Below are 18,401 nucleotides of genomic sequence, written 5' to 3' on the forward strand. Positions count from 1 at the left end.
CAGGTGTGAGAAGACATGTGGTAGCAGAGGCATCAGCTAAATTCCTATTTTGTAATATATTAAAGACTCCTGGTGAGTGTTGCAGACATCCAGAAAAATCATGTCAAGTATCAAAAACTACCGTTTATACCTGTTATAGTTTCACTAAAGAGTATAAGCCCTTCTGATATTGGAACTTTCTTGCCAAACTTCTTGCTCCTTAAAAAAAATGAATGTTGACTGGTTAATTAAAGTTTATATCTCTCTCTTTTTAGGTGGTTCTTTGGAGCAATCAAGAGGGCAGATGCTGAAAAACAACTATTATATTCAGAAAATCAGACAGGTGCTTTTCTAATCAGAGAAAGTGAAAGTCAGAAAGGCAACTTCTCCCTTTCAGGTATGGGCATTGTTCTGTGTGATTTAAATGTGGATTTGAGAGTCTGTAGTCATGAACCTTCTGTGTGAACATGGACATGTTAATTTTAAATTTGCCTTATCTGTTATCTTCACAATAGTACCAAAATTAAATCTATTGAACTACTCAAGAGTAATGTAAAAATTAGCAAAACAATTTCTGTCTGTGGCTAGATGTGACTATAAATGTTTCAAATACACACACTCTAGGTATGAGATGAAAAATATATGGATCTGCCTGTGTTTTCTCACGTTTGCATTACCTAGGAGCCTATCCATTTAGGGAAATGATAAGCAAGAAGCAAAGTCTAAACTGTTGTCAAAATTGATCTTGCCATAATACCCATTTTTTTTTCTTTTTGCATTTCATTTGTCTTTGCCTGGTAAATAGAAAATGAATTGAAATGCTGAATGCAAATGTGCTTAATTAACCAATGACATGTAACATTTGGTCAAATGTAGTTTTCCAGCCGAGAGTCAAGTGCATGTTTACAATACCCTAGGAAAGAAAAAGCACAGGAGACCTGAGAATTATCTTTAAGTGTTACAGGTGCTTCTATATTAGGTAGTCATTAGTTAGCCAAAAACTAGATTAAATGTTTTTGATTCTAGCATTAAAAATATAGAAGTAGAATATTTCCATGAGGAAAACAAGGAAAAAGTAGAATTAACTGAGTCATATCTTTGAATAATTCCCAGGCTACAGTGACTATACTGAACACTTTCTTAGTAGAATATTACGGAGCAAAACAGCTTTACAGGCTTAGAACAAAATTACAAGGATATTGGCTGTTATGTGCCGAGAATACTGTAATGCTTGCTTATGGGTTTAGCAAGCTTTGTAGGCCCTACTTGGAGACTAGCATAACATTATAGATTCCTTTTCAGTGAAGTCAGACCATTTAGAGTCTTTCAAACAAATTATCTGATTGCTGTGTATTCACTAGGGGACAAAGTAAATGCAGACCATTATGTCCTACTGAAAGGATAATTTTCTTATTAGCCAGAAGGAGGACTATACAGGAGAAAAATGGAAAGAAAAGGGTCTTCGATATAATCTACATTAAAATGAACAAACAAGTGTACAACCCAATTGCTGACTGTTGATTACCACTAAGGATCTTCAGGTATACCAGTCATGGATTTATTTCTCAGGGCAGTTGTCTCCTAATCAGTCCGAATGAATGGTCTTCAATTTTGCTGACAGCTATGCTGCTAAAGGAAGGCAAATAATATCCCTTTTCTATCTCTGTCTTTCCCACGTGAGTTTTCCTTAGAAGTATTGTCTTTATTCCTCAGGCGACAGTGGCTTGCAGCTGTCAGAGAAGCGCTTCATGAGGGGGGCATGATTTATTGATGCTGCCAGAAACAGCAGCCCAAGGTTGGGGTGGGTGCTAATTGGCTTGTTGTGATCCTTGCCTGGCTGTCAGCTCTTGTGAGGTCTGAGTAGAGAGTTGGGGAGAGAGTTAGGGCTATGACACGTCTCATAACGGCAAGACACTAATTAGCTGTGAATTACAGCAGTGCTTTTGGATATTAGGTATTATACGTGGTAGCCAGAGAATCCATCTTCATTAGATGCGTGACAGGTAGTTTTAGGGGCTTTACTGTTATTTGTCATTGGTAGAGAATTGTTTTTCTGATGAAAAATATAAAATTCTGACTGCATGTCAACTAGTTTGGCTATTTCTTGACTTCAGTCAATTACTTTAAAGGAAATTATTATTGTTATTGCCATTAATATAAATTTGATGTTTGGCGTTCCATAAGCATTTATATTGTTGCTTAAAGTACACTTTCGGAAAAAGACACCTTGAGGGATAAAACTGAATTTCAGGGGAGTTTTTTCAGAAAGGATTTTGCATTGCACATTGTAATTTTACTTTAGGCAGCTCTGCATAGGAAAATCTCCAGAGTAGTAGAGGGAATTCCAGATTCATCCTCAGCGAAAGCTTTTTAAGAGCGAATGATAATAGATTGAAGATAGTTGAAAAATGACAGAGGACATGAGGCAAAAAAGTTCATCAGCAGTGTTCAGGGTGATGCATCTAGTAGCTGATATCATTTCTTTATATACTGTCTATTTCTTGAACAAATATTTGAGTGCCTAGTCTGTGCCAGGCTTCTGCTAGGTCTAGGGCAGCAAGGAGAGTGAGGCACAGTCCCTGGCCCCAGTCTCCAGGAGGGTGATAACACAGCTGTCTGGTGAGACAAGAGGGGGCAGGGGCCAAGTCTCAGAGAGGAGTTAGGAAGGTTTCACAGAGGAGGCAGCACTTGTGCTCAGTGTGTGTCACAAGGTAGCCGCGTGGGAAGGATTATTCCCGGCAAAGCAAATGCACAGAGTGGAGGGTAGGGAGTGGGGAGGACAGTGCAGGTGTGTGTGTGTGTGCACGTGTGTGTAGATGGGGAGCAGAGGTGGAAGAGAGGAGGAATGGCCAAAAATGAGTCTGGAAAGGAAAGTTGGAACTAGACTGTTCAGGGCCTTGTATACCATGCTGAGGAATTTGGAGCTTTTTCTACAGGTCCAAATATAGAGGGAAGTTTTAGGCAGAAAGTGACTCGGTCTGACCTTTGATGACAGAGTGGAGAACAGAACGGATGAAAGATTTATAGGTAATAGTCTGGGGAGAAGTGACGGGGCAAACACAGAGGCATCACTTGCTGCTGTCTGAAATCACAGGTGTGAGACAGAAGTCAGTCAGCGTTCCGCGGAGTAGGGCCAGGGAACCTACACTCAGCTGGCTGCACTAATGCTCCTCAGTCCCCAGAAGCCTCACGGCCCCTCTGTGGCTCTCCTTTTTTTATGGGGCAAGTGTGGGAATGGCCTTAGGACTCTCGATAGCAGTCTTTGCTTTGGTGCTAAGAAGTGAGTTTGGACACCAACTATTTGCAGGGTGGTTTGAAAAGCCCAGCACCTCTGGACTTTGGCACCATGCGAAATTGCAGCTTCTCTCTTGTAGAAAAGGAAACCATAGGGCCTGTTGAAAGTTGAATTCAGATGCAGTCCTTCTTGCTGGCCATAGGGGGCGATGGTGGGACAGGCCCAGTGGACCCATTACCATGCCATCTAGAAAGAGCTCCTGGGGCTCTTTGCTAGAGAGTCTTGTTTATCTCCACAGGTGATGGCTTGATCCAGGGCAGTTTTGGCAAATAGAGGGTAGGGCATGGGGGTGAGAAATATTTAGAAGATAGAGCCAACAGGAATTGGTAGTTGATCAGAAATGGGGTAAAATAAGAGAGAATGCAGAATCTAGGATGACTTGCAGATCTCTGACTTGAGTGATTGGGGGATAGTGGTCAACTGAGCCAAGATGAGGTCCATGGGAGGAGATACTTACAGGAAGAGAGAAGAGGGGACCAAAGGAATTAAGTTCAGAGGTGTTTGAAGTAATTGCAGGAGGACATACAAGGGGCCATTGTCTCTTTTTTGACTTTTGTCTGCTGATTTTGAGCTGAGAACTCACTGTGATACACCTCCATTACAGTCAACATGTAGGTCCCATGGAACGTGCAGAACTTTTATAATAGTACTTTGTGATTGCTATGAAGTCTGTTCTTGAGAATATAGGTAGGTCTCTGTAGCAACATAATTTAATTTTAAAATAAATATACTAGAATTTTTAGAACCAAATAAATGTTTTATCCTTCAAAAGAATAGACTGCTGTTGTTCAAAGTATTGCACAAATGGTAGAACTTCCTTTACAGAAAGATATCACTTTATGTTAAAGGCCTTAGCTGGGCAATTATATGTTCATTAAGTGCAGCTTTGATACTTGGAATTGACCAGAATTATCTGAAGCCACTTTCTGAATAATATGGATGATTAACCCGAGCGAAACCATGGACTTGTAGCTTTGTAAATATTTCTGCATGCCTTATAAGTTAATTCTGAAGGCAATTCAAAAAGTAATGAGAATAACAGCAGCTTCATTAGGGAAGATGTGTATCTGTTCATGTTGACCTTGTGTGTATCCTTCATGTTGAACTTACATATTCAAAGAGTCTTTTATATTTATGAGTAACTCTTTCACTGTAGGTAAAAGTGTGCTTCTCAAACTAGGTTATACAGTCCTTGAGCCGAAGCAACATACTTTTATTGCTTCTGTTTCATGCTTCTTCTCTCTCTCCATAGTTTCTAGTACAGTTTGTAAAGACAGTAGATGCTCAAACACTCACCTCTTTACCCTGTCATCTACCAAGAGCGAAGATAAGCAAGGCCATTGTCATATTCTTAAACCTCTGAAGTCTGGACCATGTAAGATCACAAATAATCCTCTTCATTGCTGTGTTTCAGACTTATTTTAGAAAGACAATTTCTCACCTTAACAGGTTAGTTGTTTCCAGGTGACAAGACTTTTGTAGAGGAGACAAGATTGGAAAAGGATGTCACTTGCATTGTGGCCCTGTCTCTCTCCGCCTGGCACAGGGTTCAGACCCAAACTCACTTTCCACCAGCCACTGAGATACCATTATTGCTCCCAAACTTTTTTAAGACCTGCTGTTTCATTCTAATCTGATGCTGACCAATGGCAAAAGGCTGTGTGTTTCATTGTCAGTCCTCTGAGCCTCCATGTATTCTTCATTTAAAATTAATGTGGACATAGTGGCCATAAGAGTGTGTCAGGAATTCTATTACTATTAACCATGGATGTAAATACAATTGTATATCCCAAGGAGGGGCAAGTATTAAGTGGTTGGAAAAAATTGCCCCTTGAATTTATTATGCAATGAAATGTCTATGGATTCTGGGAGCGTTTTGATATTGGTTAGAGATGATGTTTTGCTTTTTAAAAAATACACAAGCTGCAGAAAGAAATTTTTGTTAATAACTCCAGTACCTCATATAAAATGTATTGAATTTTAAACATGTCGGTGCCATCTTAGAAAATGCCTTTTAATTAAAGTCATAATTCAGTTGTGTTCAACTTAATTACAAATATAATTGCCTATAATAGCAAGTGGCTTTTTGGGTCAGTTATCGTATATTCTGCCTTTTCTTAATGTTACTACTGATAAATTATATTCAGATGTTTTAAATACTCTATAAAGTTAAATTAACATTTTATTATGTAGTACATATATCTGTGTTTGTGTGTGTACACAAACATACACACACAGATGCACAGGCAAAGAACTTTTTTCTCCAGGGCTCTGCTCATGGAGAAATCTTCTATTTTATTGAAAATCCATGGCTAGCATTTCTAGAAGTTGCAGTATTCTTTAGGGTGCTTGCATTGTTTTTTCTTTTGTTTCTCTGTGAACACCACATGTTGGCTCATCTAAGTTTTCTCTTCTCTTCTGCTTACCTTATTTTGTTTATTAAAAATATCTTTTCTGTATGAGTAGTTTGAGCTATTTGGAGGCAAGCACAACAAAGAACTGATGCATATTATTGCCCTTTGAATGTAACTTTATAGTAATCAATTCCAGATATTAAATAAATGAGAAGTTGATAAGTCATGTGGAGGTTGGTGAAATTGCTACCTTTTCATACTTCATGACATATTCCATTCTCTTAGTTTTTTTCATTTTATTGGCTGCCAAATTAAATTGATCCTTTATTTACATTTTGTCCAATGTTGTACTTCAAATGAAGATAGCAGCTAGCTAACAATCATTTAAGTTAGCATCCCCTTGAATAGAAATTCAAGAATATACATAAGAGATACAGAATCAGAGTGGCCCTGTAAACTGAGTCTATCAATCAGTGATTTGTTAGACTCTAGGTAAATATTCTCCCAACTTCAGTGTGAATACAGGTGAACTGACATATAGGAGCAGACTTTGACTTTTGCATCGGTCAGGGCTAGTCATAAAGAAGGTGCGAGGATGCTTTGACCCCTGCTCAGTGTGTGCCCCTATCTTAGAAAGGCAGGACATGCAGATACCAGGAAACCAGGCAACCACTGTTTTGGAACCGACTTAGTGATTTTGGTCTTCCCTGGGCATCTGTGCATAGCCTCCCCCCACCCTGCCTTTTCCTCGTCCAAGTGGAACAGAAGCTTCCAGCACAGTAAATGTTATAAGGGCAGAAGATGACAGATGATGACTGTGTGTTGCAAATTAGGTGACGTTAACCTTAAAGAAAGAAGGAAATAAGAACTCTGTTCTCCTGTGATTGTGTTTTTCATACATTCTTCTGGTTAAACAAACAACTCAGCATTGCTGCCTTACTTTGGGCTGCTATAACAAAATACCACAGACTGGGTGGCTTAAACAACAAATATTTATTTCTCACAGTTCTGGAGTCTGCAAGTCCTAGATCAAGGTGCCAGCAGATTTGATATCGGTGAGGGCTCTCTTCCTGATCTGCCTTCTTGTTGTATCCTCACATGGCAGAGAGAGAGAGAGAGAAAGAGCGCTCTGGTCTCTTTCTCTTCTTATAAGGGCACTAATCCCATGATGAGGATTTCACCCCCATGACCTCATCTTAATTACCTCCCAAAGACCCACCTCTTAATGCCATCACATGGGAGATTAGGGCTTCGACATATGAATTTGAAGGGAAAACATTCAGTCCATAGCAATTACAAAGGACTGGATTCTATTTCTTATGGCAGGCATGCCAAGTGAGTAGGAGAATATCCACCATTCCTCCAGCAAAGCCACAGGAGCTGAACATTTGCTAGACATCGGAAGTATGTTTAGAGGCTTGGTGTGTTAGCAGCCCTGCTGTGCGTGTGCTAAGAGAAGGAAATGTACACTCATCTAAGTGGATGGAAAGGAGGACCAGTTGCATATGTTTTTCTCCTGAGCATCAAATTTCTTTGCATTCAAGGATGAGTATAATAAAAACAAAAGCCATGAGATTCTGGATGCTCAATAACAAAATTTTCCAACTTATGTTCTAGAACAGGAATTCTTTGGTAAGTCAAAAGCGTTCCAGAGGACAGAGGGTTCAGGAGTTAAATACATTTGAAGAACACCTCATATTATATCTTCTCTGCCCTGACTCAACAAAAGCACATTACAGTCTCAGAAGTCCTACAGCCAAGAAAGTTAGCTTTTCAACCCAGAGTTTTCCAAATTACTTGATCATAGAACCATTTCTTCTTCTCTCAAACATGATTTGGGAAAAAATAATTGTATAATAGTTGATAAACAATAACCTGAAGATGTAGAGAAAACTCATTTTTTGAGACATATTCACTAAAAGGAACAGAAGAAAAAAATTGAAAGCATTTGATTTGAAACTATAAAATACAAGAAAACACAAACTCTATAAAATTAGGCATCAAAAGGGGCATGAAAAGGCAATAGATGGGAGATAGGAAGCAGAAAAATTGTCACTTTAGGGATGTAAAGAGCAGACTTGAGATGCTGTCTAGAGAGAGAAGAGAAATCAATGAAAATATATAAGGGTAGATCATGCACAAACAGGAGACATTTCTTTGACATTTACTAGAATAATTAAATGGAAGCAACAGCTAAATATGTAGCAGAAGAAAACTTTCCTGAGTTAAAAAAAAATCTGTGCTTGTAGATTAAAAGTACTCCTAGTTGTTCTAAGTAGCATAAATGAGAAGATACATACCTAGGGTATCTTTTCAAAATACTTTAATATCAGGCATAAAGGAAAAATTCTCTGAGCATCCAGGAAAAAAAAAAAATTACAAAACAATTCCACACCATTAAATACCAAAACTCAATATAAACATATAGAGTCTTTGTTTCTCCCTAACTTTATTGATAAAGTTGAAAAGATAACTATGTCCTTTCACCTAAATTCATCAATTGTTAACACATGGTGACGTTTACTTTCCATCATTCACATATCTATATATGTCTCATATATGTAACATATATGTAAGTTGCAGGTATTATGTCACTTCACCTTTAAAAGCTTTAGTATTAGTATGTATGTCCCAGGAATAAGGACCCTCTCTTACATTATTACAACTCCATTATTAACCCCCCAAATTTTCACACTAATGCAATAATATTATCTACCATAGAGTACATACTCAAATGTCTCCAAATGTCCTTGCTAGCCCTTTGTTTATTTATTTGCTTTTTGATACAATAAAAGATTACGCATTGCATTTGGTTCTGTACATAAAAAGTCAATTTTCAAAAATATTGGCAAGAATATTTTGAATTATTTTTTAACCATTCATGTATTCATTGATTCATTCATTCACCCGTTCATCGTAGAACTTTCATTTGTGTTTGCTATATGGCATAATTGTGTAAACAACTAAGCAGTTCACACTATAACATGCACTTGATTATTATGCATATAAGGCACTAATATGCAAAGTGCTTTAAGAATCCAGAAAAGAGAACAGTTGATTTCTGAAAGGGATTAAAAAAGGAGGGCATTACAGGGAAATGAGACAACAGTCAACACTATACCAAATAGTGAGTAAGAGTAAATGGAAAATAGCATGCATAAAACTTATTTTTCTCTTTAGATAATGTTCATTCTTAAGAATCTTTCTTCCTTTGAAAAATCAGGTGATGCTCCTTAGATTAAAAATAAATCATTTGGGCTTCCCTGGTGGCGCAGTGGTTGAGAGTCCGCCTGCCGATGCAGGGGACACGGGTTCGTGCCCCGGTCCGGGAAGATCCCACATGCCGCGGAGCAGCTGGGCCCATGAGCCATGGCTGCTGAGCCTGCGCGTCTGGAGCCTGGGCTCCGCAATGGGAGAGGCCACAACAGTGAGAGGCCCGCGTAACGCAAAAAAAAAAATAAATAAAAAAAAAAATAAATCATTTTCTGTGATGCACTTTTGAACCCTTTAAAAAATAAAATGGAGATCTGTAAATTGTTCATCCATTGCCACCAGTATGCTTTAATAACTAACAAGGTGCTAGATTGTATGTATTATAAGTGCAATCATGATAAATTCAATGTGGGTTATATTTTTGGATAGCAAGACATTGCCAGACCTGAGGTACCCGACCAGTTCTCTCTGGGTCTTGGGCTTTGATAATATATAAATTTAATGATCTCAAACTGGGAAAAGGGGGAAGGATTAAAAGCAGAGTTGAGCAGTGGAATACAAAAGGAGGCATAGATAAGGAAGAACATTTGAGGCATGGTGCTGAATTTTGGGTTGAACAGAAAACTAAGACATCTCCGCTCTGGAAATGAAAGTCAGAGACCAGCAGGCCTTCCAGTTCCTCCTCCTTACCACCAGGCTTGAGCAATTTAGTCCATTTTATACTTCAGGGAAATAATAACTAAATAAAGGTTTATATTTCAAGGTTACCTGATTCTTAAAGTATCTAAGCAATTTCTTTTTGTTACTCTAAGTGGCAAATACGTGTTATTGAAAAAAATTGTAAAATTAAGCTTAACCAGAATATTTCACATGGTGTTTATACAAACAGGGACATTGTCTGCAATGCTGAATGCTATATGTGTACCTTTATTTTAAAACCAAAACACCATACTGGCTTCTGCTTTCTGCTCCCCACTCTACAACTGCAGCTACTGAGGGCTTTCAGTCAAACATGTGCCCCCTCTTGTGGCGTGTCAAGAAATAGCATGCCATCATGGAAACAATGCAGTAGTTTAGATTGTCTGTTTTCATGACCCATTAATTTATAGGAAGGGGAAGAATATCTGATTTTAGTTGAAAAGAAGTTTATAATTTTAAAATACCTCTAGCAACTTGCACTATAAATATTAAAAACATCTGACTGGCAGTAATCTTACTTTATTAATGTCAAAAAATTGACCAGGGTTTACATTTTTCTTAATGATTCAGGTATCTAGTTTCTTTGTAGTGAAAGTTACATAAGATGTGTTCATAGTGTAAAAAGTGAATGAAATAAATACAGTCCAATTTAATAAAAGAGTAGCTCTAATTTTAAGCTGTGTATTTAAAATGATATATGTATATTAGCTACTTTCTATTTGTCAGCATTGCATGTATCATGAAGTCATTTCTAATGCATTTTAGAAATGTGCTTTGCATTAAGCTATTAGGCGCTTTGGCACAGGGATTACAATTTAAGAAAGTATTCTGTTGTCTTAAAAGCCTATGCATGGCAGAGACTAAATTTATTTCCTTATTTGTTTCAGCAGGGCAGGGACTTTCCTTAAATCCTCTCTCATAGCTATCTCCCTTTCACCTGCAGATGCTTTAAAAACGGTTTTGCTAGAAATAAAATATGCAGGAAGCAAAAACATAAAAGGAAAGAAGCAAAAATTATTTTCCTATTTTCATATAATTTTAGTAAGCATCATTTTCTGTATATCCCTTATGTGTATAATCCTGAACAAAATGATGATCCAGGCCTTAAAGAACTTGGGATTCATTCATTCATTCATCAAATACTTATTTAATGCATACTATGTGCAGTTGGTATTCAGAAGGCTGGGCTACAGTGGTAAATAAGACAGTCCCTGACCTCATGAAGTGTGTATTCTAGTTGGCAGTGGAGGGGAGATGCCAACTAAATAGAAAAGACACACTCGTATAGGAAAGATATCTACTTATTTGTTGTGTCTCTGGTTTTTACAAGACTAAGCAAATAGTGGAAATCAAGGAAAGCATTTTGATTTTCTTTCTTTTTTTTTATTTATTTTTTGGCTGCATTGGGTCTTCTTTGCTACGCACGGGCTTTCTCTACTTGCGACGAGCGGGGGCTACTCTTCGTTGAGGTGCGCAGCCTTCTTTCTCATTGTGGTGTCTTCTCTTGTTGCGGAGCACGGGGTCTGGGTGCACGGGCTTCAGTAGTTGTGGCACTCGGGCTCAGTAGTTGTGGTTCATGGGCTCTAGAGCACAGGCTCAGTAGTTGTGGCGCACAGGCTTTGTTGCTCCGTGACATGTGGGATCTTCCTGGACCAGGGATCGAACCTGTGTCCCCTTCATTGGCAGGCAGATTCTTACCCAATGCGCCACCAGAGAAGTCCCACACTTTAATTTTCTATACAGACTAATGATAGGTTGGAGTAGAGATGAGGATTGCTTTCTTACATTGGAAATTTGAGAGAAATCTGGAAGCAGAATATTATGCTAAGATTATCTCGGTTGGGAAGATGAGGTCATCATAGTGTCAGTTGGATTCTCCCATTAAACAGTAATAAACTCTGCAGCCTGGGTATGGCACTCTCCTTGGAAGGGCGAGGGGGGAAGGGGAGGACGTACTGTTCAGACTCTTTAAAGCTTCTGCTAGGATGTGCCATATATTGTGTTTGCCCACACTCCAAAGCAAGTCACAAAGCTGCATCCTAAGTTCATGTGATGGGGAATGATGCTCCACCTATTGCAAGCCATTGCAAAGGCCAAGAGAGAATGAGTCACTGACCTCATGTCTCATATAAGTAAATGCAATCAAAGGGCTCAAAATCCAGTAGGAGAGGTACAGTATAAATTACAGGAGCAATACTGTGAATGAATTCAATAGCAGAAGTCGATGTGCAGTGGGATATGAAGGGCCAAGTGAGCTGCTCTGCTTGCTTGAGTCTAGGGGCTTAATGGAGGAGGAGACGCCTGAAATGGGCCTTGAAAAATGAACTTGTCTGTAGCACATAAATAGAGTGACATCGTAGTTGGAGTAAATAGTCTGTGCAAAAGGACAGAAACAGAAAACACCATGGTGCATTCAGGAAACTACAGATAAGTGTTTAAACGTTGAGGGTAGGGTGCAGGAGAGAATTCCGTTAAGGCGTGTGAACTTTAGGCACTGGGGTGCCCTTGAAGAGCTTTAGAAAGGAGAATAACAAATTCAGATTGTGTTTTAGAAGATGACTCTGGTGACTGTGGAAGCTGGATAGTGATGCAGGACACAGGGAAAACAGTGAGCTTACTGCAGTGGTCCAGAAGAGGGACTTTAAGGGGCACGCCACAAGGTGATGGCAGTGGAGAGTACGGGCTGACAGGACATAATGCTCGGTCAGAGATGAGAAGTCAGGGAGAGAGAGGATTCGGCGTGACCCTCAAATCTCTAGCTTTACTGTCTGGGTTTCAGGATGGCAGTGCCATTCACTGAGACAGAATATTCAAGCTGGGGAGGAAACTTGGGGAATAAGATAATGTGAATTAAGATTTTGACTTGGTACATTTGAGGTGCTGGCAGGAGTTGAGTGAGCAGCTTAGCAGAGAACGACTGGGGGGTCATTACACATTCAGTACAGTCATCAGAAGCCAAATGTCTGCAATATTACTAAGAATGGTTGTGAGAGCTGATATGCTGGCCCAGGTGAGAACCAATATAGAAGGAGAAGATGGAGGCAGAGAAGCCTGAGAACCAGTAAGAATAAGAAAAGTAGAATCACTGTGTTAGATGGAGGAATGTTCAACCTGTGTTTCCCTTTAAAGGTGTCGGTTGCAGAAACAGACCTTCTCTGCAGCATTATCCTCATCTCAAGATTAAATAGTACCAATAAGCCTCCTTGCTCCCGGAGCTGTGAGCAGTGTCTTGTGAGAGTTGCCTAAAAATACTTGCTGTTTGGCAATAGAAGGAGACAGTTGGTGGAGGGATTAAGAATGTGGTGTGGGATTCAGAGTCTCGTTCCCTGGTTTTGACTCACAGAATGAATATTTACCTGCTTTGTATCCAGGGGAAAAGTACTTAATCTCCCTCGACTTTAGTTTCTCCTCTGTAAAATGATGAAAATAATATCCATATCCCTTAGGGTTGGTATGAGAATTAAATAAAATACTTCACAAAAAAGCACTTAGCACAGGGCTTGCTTAAGGCAGGCACTCAATAAAAATCCAGTTGCCTTTATGTTTATGTGTCAAGAACACTACCTTTTGCACAGAAAGATGGAGGTGTTGGCCCACCTTGCATTGGAACGTGTACTTTGAACTGTTTTTCTGGGGTAGTGATGAATCATCCTGAGTACCCACGGTTGTTTACCTGGTTCACCCCTGAACTAGTGAGAGTCATTAGGAAGATGGTTGGCCAGTCTTCAAAGTGTAGCCTGTGACTAGGAGATGGTTTGTCTTTATATGAAGTGTTACGTGAACATGACCTGAACTGTGTAGGCCGGAAGTTATGACAAATGAAACCAAATCTAAACAGACTTATGTAAACTTTGCCTAATACTTGTCTGAAATAAATAACAGGAATATATCTTATATCAAGGGTCCTCATTTAATATGAAGAAATTTCCAAGAATGAGAGCTCTCTGCTTTTGGAAATGTGAAGGAATAATGAGCAAACTACCAAAAGCTGTCTTACATATGTAAAAACAATGAAAAAATGGAAGGACACAGTATTCTGCTGTGAAAATCAATTAGCTAATACACGAGAAGGTCCTTTGTATTTTCACAAGAAGATAAAAATTGATTTCAAGGTATTTCAATTATCATCCATTACATATCTCCAGGACTTTCATGTTCACTCTGTTTAGCATGTCTCCTCATTACCGAAATGGGGTGCAGAGAAGAAGAGAGATTCAGGGACTGAGTTCTCCTTCATAATAGAAAAGGCTTCCCAAGAGTTTGGGGAGAGTTTGATAGGGACAGGAAAGATGGCATTCTAAAAGTCCTAAAACATTCTCCTGAGAAATTAGTAAATTATTACTTGAAAAAAAAGAAAACAACTAAACAAAACAGGAAACAAGAAATAAACAGTTAAAGGTTTCTACTGTCATTCACAGGACACCCTAGAAGACTAGACTTGGATTCCAACCCTGCGAACAAAAAGTAGTTTATTTTGAAACTCTAGACTCATCAGTAAAAGAAGAATTTAGACTAAATCATCTTCAAAATTTCTTGTCACTCATATATCATATTCTCCTTCCGTTGATAGAATAGTAGGACTTGCAAAAACTGTCGAGTCTCATTTTGCTCTTTCTGAGATCTCTTATAATTTGAAACTTCTAAGGGGAGCATCAAACCTCCCATGAACAGAAGAGAGAACCAGCCTACTCTGGTGTTGGACAGTTCATTTCATTAGAAATTCTTTCTTATGTTTAGTAGATGTGCCATTTTATTGGATTATTTATCACTTCATTTGTGAATGTGTTTATTTACTTCTACGAAAGGATTTAAGTTGGCTTACGTTGCTGAAACACAGTGCAAAATACAGCTAAACATAAAAAAGGCAAATCAATGAAAAAGAACAGAGAAATAGATCTTGCTGAGCCTCAAATGGGAGAAAAGTATCACAGTTTAGAAATCAGTTTAGCTGGGAGTTCTCTGGCAGTTAAGGCAGAAAGGGAACCATACTGTGCTTCTCACTGGGTTATGTAAGAAGAGATGCACTATATTTTAAGCATTAAGTTCAAAGAGAAATGAGTTCATGGGGGTCTTTATATAAAGAATATCAAGTATCATTATAGTCAGTGTCTTGAGACGTATATGTGGACATTGTCTTAGGTAGTTAATTCTTATGTTGCCTCTCTAACAAAGTGGGAAGCATTATGTATATATTTTTATTTTAAATTCACTATACCTTCATTACAGTTGGTTTGGAAAAACAGAGTAAAATACTCACAAATCTGCCAGTCTAACTCAGCTGTTACCATGTTGGCAAATTGAATCATCTTGGCCCTCATGCAATTATGGTTTTCACAAGGAACCTCAGCTGGGTTCCTTCAGCAGGAAAGGGCTCCAGGATGTGTGAGCAGCCAGATGTATCCTCATGTTTAAAATAATACTATTCTCTTAATTTTGTATCCCAATTATTTCACTTAACACATTATCTATTTTTTTCTTGTTACTACATAATTTTTATGATTATAGTTTTAACTCTTAATTTTCAGATTTGCTACAATTTTCCAGTCATTTAATGCTGTAAAAATGCTGCAGTGAACATTCTTATACGTATTGCTTTCCCTGTTTTGGCTGATGAACAGTAGTTAGTTTCCTATACAAATGTTTTCATTGAATTTCATGTTGGAAATGGACCCACGTTAGTGGACATTATAAGAACCAGCCCTTTGCAATGTGTTAGTGTATTTACTATTAAGAATCTTGATGATGATATTGCTTATTACATTTTCTGTGTGTGTGTGTGTGTGTGTGTGTGTGTTTTATGAAAACCTATGTGAGAAGTTTCTCTCTCATTTCAGTACCAGCAATAGTGTTTTGGGTTTTTTTTTTTTGAATAACAGTTTATTAATTTTATTCAGGGAATCAGGTAACTGAATGAGTTTCTCTCATGGTTTTGAGCTGTCAAAAATGCGGAGAGCCAAATCTTTGGTCCACATCTAGCAAACATGGACGGAAATCTAAAGAATACCTTACATAAAGCATACCAGCCTTGTTCCTGGAGTCATCGTCCTTTCCTTTCCTTTTTGTCCACTTATCTTAAATTTCATTTTATTTTGATAATTTATGCAAGCCTTTGGATCTTTCTGGAACAAAGCAGATATATAACTAAATGAATGCGTGTAAATACTTGGATTATTTCCTTAGGGTAAGTTTTGAAAAGTAGAAGCACTGGCTTTCATGTCACATTAAATCTTAATCCAGTGAAAGACTTTCTGTAGGAAACTGAGATAATATAATCCACGGATGTAAATTCCTGATGATTTATTGCAGAAATAATACTGAATGAGAAGTTAAGAGTCCCAAGAGGAATAAAGAGTCAAGTTGTTTCCCAGAGACTTTCTGTGCAATATCAGATGCTGCAAATGCTATTTTCATGTAAAACTGTGGTAGATGCTTTTTAATTAAATTATATGACAATATATTGAATGTTATAATTATGTATTAATTAAAGTGATGCTCATCTTCATAAGATATCATATGTATAAACAGCAAAACTGACATTTTGTTCTGAAAATTTAAGAGCCAGCTTTGATTGGGGATTGGCCTGTTTTAATAAGGAGTTAGACCATAGGGGTCTTGAGGATAAGACCAACAGTTTTCTCAAACATATCCTAAGTATTTGCACAAAATATGTGGTTCAGGCTCATGGATTTCCATGCTATATAATATGGAAGAGATAGTTGATTTTTGCACGTAAAGGTAGTTGATTATGTTGTCTTTGACTATAAAAGTACCAGTAACAATGCTGAAGACTTCAGGACATGAGAGCTATCAGATGTATCTTCAAATACATTTTTAAAGATTTTTGAGTCACCTAATGTAGACATTCTCTTAATGAGCCTTCACTTAACCTAGCAGTTTAGTAGTCAAACTTACTGACTGATGTCCACAGCACACTGAATATGCCTGGCTGGGAGACAGGTGCCCTTGGGGACCCAGTAGTTGAATTTTATGCATGAAGAGAGTCAAATCTGTTTGTTCCTTTTGGTTTAGTGGATTTTTTTTCATCAGAAAAGAAGAAGTCTTCTACATGATACCACTTTAATATTTTGAGACAGGTGTAATTTCTTCTTTCAAAACTACTCATACAGGAATTCTATTCTGTTTGCTGTAGAACAAAACACAGTGTAAAATGGGTGTGTGTGTTAGATTCTGTTTTAATGGGGGATTCAGTGTAATAACTCAATTTAATGTTATTTACTTACTGGTGTAGAACTATCTTAACATGATTTCTAAAGCAATGCTATAGGAGGTGTTATCATGATTATAATAGTTCTGAAAAGTACAAGCCACCCTTCCAAAGAGAAATCAAATAAACAGGAGTTTGCATATGCAGGAGTTCTCTCACAGAATTAATGGCAGTTTCTTCACTTAATATGTTTGGTAGCCACTATGTTATGTAGCCTTTATTGTGCAAAGAGTGGAAACTTTTACTTTGGAAGTGGCTCTCTTGTTGACAATGCTATTTGATAATACTGATATTCTAGTATAGTACTCACACATTGCACATTTAGAAATGTCTATCATCCTTTGTGAATAATGACACTCAAACCATCCCTGTGAGAGTATATAGATAAGATCATTATTTTCATTTTCTAGATAAGGAAACTGAAATGAAATTCCTTGCCAAAGGTCAAAGAACAAATCACTGGGAGAATTAGATTAAGGCAGTGAGTTCTTGATTTTCAATCCTTTGCTTAATCATCTAAGTCATATTGTTTTACCCAGAACGGGAACAGATTATTTTTCAGTCAGTAAGAATAAGGCTGTGCCCAGATGATGCCAGAAGACTAGCTGAAAAATGAAAATCTGCTCAATCATTTATCTGTAAAATGCCAAACTACTTGTTATACTGATATCTTTCACTAAGCCTAATAGGTTGTCTCATGTTTGGCAGACATAGCCTCTAACTTAATGTTTATATTGTACTAAAATTAACTTTAGTTAATTTCTGGAGGTTCTGTCTTTTAAAAACTTAGTTTTGGAATATTATAATTATTTAATATGTTCTGAATAATATGTTAGTCGTGTGGTAAATTGAGGAAAAACACTCTTTGAAAGTGTTTTTTTTTTTTTTGCGGTACGCGGGCCTCTCACTGTTGTGGCCTCTCCCACTGCGGAGCACAGGCTCCGGACGCGCAGGCTCAGCGGCCATGGCTCACGGGCCCAGCCGCTCCGCGGCATGTGGGATCTTCCCGGACCGGGGCACGAACCCATGTCCCCTGCATCGGCAGGCGGACTCTCAACCACTGCGCCACGAGGGAAACCCTGAAAGTGTTTTTTGATGAAATCTCACACCTTTGTGCAGTGGTAGACAAACTCTTTTCTATCATCAGAGACTATACGATAAGATCTCACCATTAGGAGAAAGCTGGGCTTCTATGTCTGCCACCAACTCCTTCTAAATTCATTTGGGCCTGGCATTTAGGACTGAAATCATAAGACTCCATCTATATCACATGCGTTCCTGCAGAATCAGTTACCCTGGATGTGAAGGTGGCCAAATAATCAGGTGACCAGTGCCATGGTCCTTATAGAAGGTCATGGGCAGAAATAGCTGAATTCTTTCAATGTTCAACAAACCTTTATTGTACTCCTCATACATACGTACCTGCATCTCTGCAATATATCCTAATTCTTGGACATGTTCTGGTAGATTAAGCAGTTGACAGGTGAAACATTCTCCCCTAGGTCAAACAGCATCAGTGAGAGTCAAGATGTAAACTCAGGATGCCTGGCTTTCAGTAGCTCAGTTCATTCAACTGTGATGCTGCTGAGTTTGTTGAGGGATGATTCCATTATATTTTATATAACGTTTACATGTT

The 18,401-nt window shown here is 38.2% G+C and overlaps 1 protein-coding gene across 1 annotated transcript in view; it reads left to right on the plus strand.

Moving 5' to 3' along the window:
* The window catches only part of FRK (fyn related Src family tyrosine kinase), an 83,584-nt gene that overhangs the window by 46,518 nt on the left and 18,665 nt on the right, over positions 1–18,401 (plus strand). The window contains exon 2 of the mRNA XM_065888636.1: positions 255–376. Coding sequence (XP_065744708.1) covers positions 255–376 — 122 coding nt within the window. The remainder of the gene's footprint in view (positions 1–254; positions 377–18,401) is intronic.

The sequence above is a fragment of the Phocoena phocoena genome, chromosome 12 (genome assembly GCF_963924675.1).
Source record: "Phocoena phocoena chromosome 12, mPhoPho1.1, whole genome shotgun sequence".
Lineage (NCBI taxonomy): Eukaryota > Metazoa > Chordata > Mammalia > Artiodactyla > Phocoenidae > Phocoena > Phocoena phocoena.